Source organism: Amblyomma mixtum, chromosome 4 (assembly GCF_055824585.1).
Source record: "Amblyomma mixtum isolate Tamu chromosome 4, ASM5582458v1, whole genome shotgun sequence".
NCBI lineage: Eukaryota > Metazoa > Arthropoda > Arachnida > Ixodida > Ixodidae > Amblyomma > Amblyomma mixtum.
Window position 1 is genome coordinate 76,173,876 of NC_143015.1, and position 8,223 is coordinate 76,182,098.

An 8,223-nucleotide genomic window follows, 5' to 3' on the forward strand; every position below is an offset into this window, starting at 1 on the left:
ATCTTGATGGCCCTTACGGGCCGCTTCATCTGCTTTTTCATTAGCCAGAATGCCACAGTGAGCAGGTACCCACTGATATGTTATGCAGTGGCCTGCGGCAATAGCTAAATGATGTATATACCCGATGTGGAGGGAAACTGGCTGGTGATTCGTTTTCTTCAGCAGGTTGGCCAGGATCTGCAGAGATGCTTTTGAATCGATGAAGATAACCCAACGGCCAGCGGTTCGGCGCAGGATGTAAGAAACAGCTTCCTTAATGCCGTGAAGCTCAGCTGTCGTAGAGGATGTCCACCGCTGCAGCCGGTAAGAAAGCGCATGGTCTGTTGAGGGCACATAAAGGCCACAAGAAGAGGTTTGTTTAGTAGTTGAACCATCGGTGAAGATATGGGTGTGCTGCGTATATTCCTCTGCTAAGTAGGCGAGAGTAGTTTGCAGAAGCGCTGCCTGTGGCATGCGGCTCTTTGCATTCACACCTGGAACAGACTTCTTCACCTTTAGAGGAGAGAGTGTCCATAAAGGAAAGGCCAGAGGTAGTAGCTTCTGTGGCTGATTAATAGTAGGAAAGGGCAGGAGCTGTACTGCCTGGCCAAAGCTACAGTTGCTGTGAGTTAGATGGACACGGTGTAGGAAGTGCTTCTTCCCTTGCAGGACATGACGGAGATGGGTACGCATAGTTTCCTGGGCGGCAATCACCTCTAGTGGGAGACATCCTGCCTCCGCTACTGTTCCTGACGCAGCGGAACCTTTTGGGAGGCCAAGACATATTCGCAGGCAGTTGTTCCGTGCGGCATTGAGAGTCTTATTGCTTGATGTAGATAATCTTTGAAGCACTGGTAGACAGTAGCGCAAGGTTCCTTCAACGTAGGCTTTTTCAAGCAGAAGCACTGATCGGCAGTTGCTACCCCACCTTGTTCCCGCCATGAACCTGAACACTTGCTATGCTGCAGTAATCCTCTGGCGAAGTTTTTGATCTGAGGTGACCATGACAGATTGTAGTCGATTACAACACCCAGGAATCGCTGAGATCGTACATATGGCAGCGATCGTCCGCCTAGGAGCAGCGGATATCAGGTCATCGTTTTTCTTGTAAACGCCATTGCAACACTCTTTTCTGGCGATAGACGAAGACCTCTGGAAGCCAGGTACATCGAAACGTGCAATAGCGCTCGCTGAAGACGTTGCTGGGTAATATAGCGCGAACGTGATGCGGTACAGATGCAGATATCATCAGCATAAATTGTTATGCGGACCCCTCGCGGAAGGTTTCTTGTTATGTGAATAAGGACAATATTGAACAAGAGAGGGCTGAGCACCGCTCCCTGTGGTACGCCCCTCTCCACTGCGTGAAAGCGTGTTGGACCGTCTGGAGTGGTCATAAAAATTTGCCGTTCTTTTAAGTAATGCCCAATCCACTTGTATAGCCTTCCTCCAAGGCCAAGACTGCCAAAGGCTGCGAGAATTGCATGGTGAAAGACAGAGTCAAAGGCGGCCTTGATGTCTAGGAAAACGGCTGTCGGGATGCCAGCATGAAGGTACTCCTCAAGTGATGAGACGAGGGCGATGATATTGTCAGTCGCAGACCTGTTTCGACGGAACCCGTTCATTTCTTGGGGGAACTCATTTCGGCTTTCTAGGAACCAAATTATGCGTTTGGAGATCATGCGCTCCATGAGCTTACCTACGCAGCTTAGTAGGGCAATGGGCCGGAATGATGCGTAGCTTGTTGTTGGCTGCTTACAGGGCTTCAAAACGGGCACAATTTTTGCCAGCTTCCATTCCGTGGGGACCTCACCGGCTATCCAGGAAGAATTGTAATACTCCAGGAGTCGAAGACGGGAGGTGTGGGGTAGCTTAGTAATGGCGTCATAGGTCACCTCATCATGACCCGGAGACGTGTGTCGTCACCGGGTAGGACGCGCGGTTGCAAGACGCCGCCAAACGCTTCGAAACCGACTTTCGGAAGCTGCACCTTTATAGGGACGCTGCCCGGTGGTGGTGGTGAAAAACATTTATGGGAAATTAAGTTTTTTACAGAAAGGTGATTGGGGTAGGACCCTATTGGCCCTTTCCCCTTACAATACTGGGTGGAGCCCCTATTCCGGTGCCCCATTGGCAAGCAACGCCGCCCGCGTCCGTTGAACCAAAGCCTTTTGGCTCTTTAGGTCTTGACAGCCGAGCAGGGCCGCCTCCCAGTCCTCTCTGGTGGGGTTGGGGTTGGGGGGGATTGATTGACACGCTCAAACCATGTGGAAGGTGTCAGCCACCTTTCCACAGAACTGGCATGCGCCATCAAATGATGTATTGAAATGTTTAAGCACCGCCGGGCACAGCACAGTATTAGTAAGAATTTTGATGAGGAGGCGCTCGTCAGCGCGATCCAGACCCTTACAAGGGGCCGGGTAGCGCCGGTGCTCCTCCTTGTAGTAATCGGTGATTTGTTTGAATGTAAGGGCCAGATTGTCTGACTAGGAGTACCCTTCCAAGGACAGGGAGATAGCCCGGGGAGAGAGTGCGCGGGCGGCCTGATCGGCCTGTTCGTTTCCCTGGAGTCCCTGGTGACCGGGGGCCCAAATCAGGTTGCGTGGAGTTGGATCTTCGCATCGACAGCTATATTCCAGTATGCGCCAGGAAAGCGGGGGAGCCCAGCCCAACTAGTAGTTCCGAGAGGCCCCTCGCGAGTCGGTGATGATGTGTTTTGACTTGGGATTCGTGAGAGCCAGAGCAATGGCAATCTCCTCCGCGTGTGTTGCGTTGTAGGCTTTGAAAGTGAGCCCGTTAACTGTGTTTGTGTTGTGTACGACTGCGGCCGTGTACCACCCCCCGTGGTGTGGGCCGGCAACGTCTGCGTAATACACGTGTTCTTGGTTACCATAGTATCGCGCCAACGCTTCCGCGCGCGCCTGGCGACGACCGCTATGGTCTTCTCTGGACATGTTGCGGGGAAGAGGTCGGACCCGGAGGGCGCGTCTCCAGGGTTTTGGCACTCTCTCCCTTTCCTCAATGTGGTAGTTATGTTTGATGTGTATCCGGTCCAAGAGGCGGCGACCGGACGTGGTCTGTGCAAGACGCGTGTATTGGTTGACTAAGTGGGCTTCTCGAAGCTCCCAAAATGTGTTCACCACGCCCAAAGCCAGAAGCCTCTGGTTGGACGTGGTGACCGGGAGATCGAGAGCCCGCTTGATGACTTTCCGCAGGATGACCTCCAATTGGTCATCATCGTGTTTGCGCAGGTGCAAGTAGGGAGTTGAGTAGAGGATTCTACTCGTTACGAAAGCATGGGCAAGCCGCAGTGCATCCTGGCTTCGCAATCTGCCCCGCTTGTTGGAGACCCGGCGGACCATGCGGCCTACCTGGTCTCCCACCGTGCGAAGTTTGGCTAGGGTGGTGTCGACTCTGCGTTGGTGGTGTATGAAGAGGCCTAGGACGCGGATCTCCTTGGCCTCGCGGATCGGTCCCGAGGGGAGACTGATGCGAAGCGGTGTTGTGTCCCGAGGGGAGGGACGTAAGTGCACAAATTCTGATTTAGCTGGGGCGCACTGGAGTCCGCAGTAGGCCGCGTAGTCGTCGACTAGGGTCGCCGCTGCTTGCAGGCAGGACTCCATGTGGCCCAGGTTACCTTGCGTGGCCCAGATTGTAATGTCATCCGCATAAAGAGCGTGATGTATCCCGAGTAGAGAAGACAATTTGGAGGGAAGACGAAGCATTGCCAAATTGAAGAGCAGGGGAGACAGGACCGCGCCTTGAGGTGTTCCCCTCGAGCCGATGATGTATGGCCCGTGTTCCGCATCTTGCATGCGTATATAGGCTTGACGGTCTGTAAGAAATTGTCTTATGTAATGGAATGTTTTGTGGCCACAGTTGGTGTTACTGAGGTGGTCCAGGAATACTTCTTGTTTGACGTTGTCGAATGCGCCTTTAAGATCCAAGGCCAGGACCACCTTGTCGTTGTGGGGACATTCTACAGGATCTAAAATGTCGTGGTGGAGCTGCAGAAGTATATCCTGTGCTGACTTGTGAGGACGAAAACCGAACATAGTGTCCGTGAAAATGTGCTGTGTTTCGAGATAATCGGAGAGTCTGTCACGCACCATCGTCTCCGTCAGTTTGCCGACACAAGACGTGAGGGAGATGGGGCGAAGGTTCTCCACATCAATAGCTTTGCCGGCCTTCGGAATGAAGGTCACGAGAGCCGATTTCCAATCGAGAGGGAGAGGAGTCTCTCCGTCCCAAATGCTATTGATGTATTTGAGGAGCGCGGCGTAGGCTGCGTCGGGAAGGTTGGCCAAGAGCTTGACCGTAACCTTGTCGCGCCCGGGTGCAGTGCTCCGCTTCATCTTGCTTAGGGCCGCCCGGAGGTCGTGGAGCTGGAACGGAGTGTCCAGCTCCGTGTCCTCTTCGCCTGCATAGGAGTACGCCGCCGGCCGGGGGTCCTTAGTGGTGCACAGGTATCGATCCCTGAGCGTGTGCGCTAGCTGTGTTGTCGATCCTGTAAAGTTGTGCAATGCCCTATGTAAGTGGCGTTGGGTTTCCGTGCGTGTTTGTATTGGATCGATGAGAGCGCGGAATAGGCGCCACGTGTTGCGGCGAGATATCAGGCGCGCAGCCGCGTTGCACCGGTCCACCCAGTTAGTGTCGGCTAGCTGAGTAGCATATCCCGCTGCCTGTTGTGTGAGTTCGAGGATGCGTTTCTTTAGGCGTCTGTTATGTTTCTGTTTCTTCCATCGTTTGGTGAGGCTGCGGCGGGCCTCCAAAAGGTGGAGCAAGTGGTTGTTCACGCCCGTTTGTGTTTCTGTGAGCTGTATCTGCTTTTCGCGTTGTGTGAGTGTAGACGTGAGCGATTTGGACCATGCGTCGTATCCCGACTGGAGGGGGTCTACGATGGGTAGAGAGGTGCGGAAAGTCGTCCAGTCCGGGACACGAGCTTGTGTTAGTGGGCGTTTCAGGGGACGCATGTAAATGGTTGTGTTGATTATACAGTGATCACTACCCAGAGTGTCTTCTGTATTCAGCCAGTCGGCATGGCGTATGTTGCGTGTAAATGTGAGGTCCGGGCAAGTATCTCGTTGAATCGAATTGCCGACACGTGTTGGGTTGGCGGGGTCAGTGTGTAAAGTGAGTCTAAGTGTGGAAAGAAGTTCCGCAAGCTTCCTCCCACGTCTGTCCTCCCGGGGGTACCCCCATAGCCTGCTCGCGGCGTTGAAATCCCCGACGATCAGAAGGGGATCCCTTCCAGCCACCTGCATAGCTTGGGTGAAAATTTCATTGAACGTGACGTTCTTAAGTTTAGGTGGGCAGTAAATGTTTAGAATGTGTACAGGTGGGTCAGACCGCTTTAGGGGCAGCACTGACACCATCGTGTATGGGAAAGGCGGTGTTGTGGGGAGCGTGACCTCCTGCGCAGTATACTGCTTGTGAACAAGTATACATGTCTGCAGGTTGTGTTGAAATGTAGTGTAGTTTGTTAGTTTGGCCCCGGCGCCGGATTCTTGAAGGGCAACCACGGCAACGAGGAACTCAAAGGTCTCAAGATAGAGGCGGAGATGAGTCCGCTTCGTGCGGTTCTTGAGACCACGGCAGTTCCACTGCGTTAGTGTAAGCGGCTGAGTTGTTCTTGCTCGCGATTTAGGGTTGGGGGCCATGGTCGGAGGCGGAGAGTGGGGTTACGTTGTTAAGACTCCCCAGTCCGCTAGTGGCCGGCGCAGACGTGCATGAGTCTTCCGAGAAGTCAGACTCATCGGGAATAACTCTGTTGAATTTTGAGGGGCGGTTAGCGTCCCTGATTGGCCCTACGCGTTTAAGGACGCGCGGATTGTCCTTTATCCATTTTTGGATAATGTGAGTTACGGCTTGTGTCACCTGTGCGATAACACTCTCCACCTGACGCGCAATGGTATCGTGGATAATTTTGGGAAGGTCAGCCAATTATGTTTCAATTGCGGTCACCCGGGTCTCCAGGGCCGCGGCACGACTCTCCACAGGAGTAGGAATCTCCCTGTCTTTGATGTTTTCTTCCTCGCGGCTCGACGCGGGCGGAGTAGGGAATTGGGCTTTGAGCGAGTTAAGCTCGCTGGCTAGTTTTTCGTTTTGAGCTCGCAAGAGGGCGAGCTCGCGCTTGAGTTCCTGCGTCTCGGCGGTGCTGGTGGGGGAGGAGGGAGGAGGGGAAGGAGAGGAGGCGACCCTCGCCCAGCTGCCTACCTTGGGTTGGTTGCAGGCGGCGCCGCCAGATGAAGCGCTGAGAGCTGGGAACTCCGCTGCTCCGGGTGGTGGCGGTACCGTTGCTGTCTTGCCAGGGGGAGGCCGTGGCGTCTTCTGGTTGTTTTGCTGCCGGCCGCTGGCGTGACTTCCCCGTGTCGCGCCGGAATTGGCTCCCTTGGGTGGCTTGATTGGCGGCCTGGGCCCTGGCTGCGGAAGCCGGATGAATTTGCTGGTGCATTCGCGGGAGCTGGTGAGGTGCGGGCCCCCGCATATTATGCACATGGGATTGCAAACGTGGGGGGCCATCCCCTCAGTACCAACCCCCACGTTCTGGCCACAAAGGCCGCATCTTTCGTTGAGCGGGGTGGGACAGTTGTCCACCCGGTGCCCCAGCGTGCCGCAACGGTAGCACGCTGGCACCGTTTTCTTAAACTCCTTCACGGGAGTCAGTTCTGCATTGTAGTAGACGTAACGCGGAACGCTGCGTCCCTCGAAAGTTAGCACAGCTACATTCGATGTTCCCAGCTTGCGCACATGGACTAATTCACCACCGCGCCACTTCACACTATGTTTCAAGGATTCGCTGGTTTCAAGGTTATGCACAGTAATCACACCACGACACACATCACCGGTGAGCTTGAGGTGTCCGTGAAGCGGGAGCGATCCTTTGCTGGTGGTAATTTCGATGTCCGTCAGAAGCTTTTGAGCCACCTCGGGGTTCTTCGTGCCACAGACGATAATATTTTGTTCCCAATTGGGAGAAATTGTAATCGCATTCATATGCTGTCTGCCGATGAGTTGCGAAATGGCAGCGCCGAGCTCACCGTGCTGGAATGCTGTCTTGAGGGCGACCGTACTGCGTGGCCGCAGCACGATCACGTAATCGTCAGGGTTCATCCTGACCGCTGGCTTGGGCGTCCACTTGGAGACTGGTGAAAATGTCTTTTGTGGACATTTAGAAGACGGAGCGCGAGCGTCTCGCAAATACGCTGCCCGAAAACATCTGCAATTTCCTGCATACTAATTTGAAGGCGAAAATCTGACACTGTTAACGTCATGCTGCATAGTGCGCAAACTGAGAGATAGCAGTAACACAGGCTCGCGCACGAAGAGCATACCTAAAATTTGATTTATATCATAACTCGAGGTACTAGCATTGCCTCTCTACAAAGTCTTGAGAGAGCTCTCACCCATGCAAGGGATAGAGGTATACTAATACGGAATGAAAAGGAGCGCAGCAGTTTTAAAGTGGGTGGACGTCTGTAGCATTCGCTGAAGAGAGAGATGGTTTATGGATTTAAGGGGGTTTAACGCCCAAAGCGACTAAGGCTACTAGGGACGCCGTAGTGGAGGACTCCAGAAATTTAGACCACCCGCGGTTCTCGCACAGTACACGGGCCTCTAGAATTTCGCCTTCATCGAAATTCCGAGGGCCGCGGCCGGGATCGAATTCGCGTCTTTAGAGGAAGGGGGAAGAAGGGTGTTGTGCGGAAGGGTGGTTGTGCAAGGGACCTGTTGGCTCTTGCGAACGCTGCTTTAAGCGAACTCAATCGATGGAGTTCATTGAATTCACTGTCTATAAATAAAAGCAAGACAAAGGCTGTACTTTTTCAACCTATAAACAAAAATGTCCACATTGACGGCCATTTGAAAATGGGTTCCTCGGTTATCAACATTGTGCCATCCATTAAGTGCCTCGGGGTCGTATTTCAAGAGAACTTACTTTGGAATCTTTGTACAGACTCAGTTGCTAACAAAATCGCTCGTGTTGTGGGAATACTAACGAAACTTCGATTTTTTCTTCCCTTGAGCGTGAAAAAGCTGCTTTACAACTGTCTCTTCCTGTCCCATCTGAATTACTGCCATTTAGTGTGGGGAAACACCACGATGTCTAACATCACAAAACTTTATCTTTTGCAGAAGCAAGCAGTGCGCGCTAACGCTAATTCTTCATATGACGCTCATACGCAGCCTCTTTTCAGTGCCCTTAACTTACAGCCGGTCACCTCCATATATCATATTATTTTA

General features: G+C 53.2%; 1 protein-coding gene across 1 annotated transcript; it reads right to left on the reverse strand.

Moving 5' to 3' along the window:
- Positions 1 to 2,008: 2,008 nt before the first annotated feature.
- Positions 2,009 to 7,121, reverse strand: LOC149347095 (uncharacterized). The gene is made up of 2 exons (XM_089585489.1): positions 6,196 to 7,121; positions 2,009 to 2,199 (listed from the first exon to the last, which is right to left on the reverse strand). Exons 1-2 carry the CDS (start codon positions 7,090 to 7,092, stop codon positions 2,056 to 2,058), a joined length of 1,041 nt encoding a protein of 346 aa, XP_089441615.1. The 5' UTR covers positions 7,093 to 7,121; the 3' UTR covers positions 2,009 to 2,055.
- Positions 7,122 to 8,223: the final 1,102 nt, after the last annotated feature.

Excerpts from the sequence above, each read along its gene's own strand:
- LOC149347095 (XM_089585489.1), bottom strand. The coding sequence starts at position 7,092 with ATGAACCCTGACGATTACGTGATCGTGCTGCGGCCACGCAGTACGGTC. Across the intron at positions 2,200-6,195 it reads CCGCCTGCAACCAACCCAAG|AGAGGACTGGGAGGCGGCCC; the intron begins GTAGGCAGCTGG and ends CAACCCCACCAG.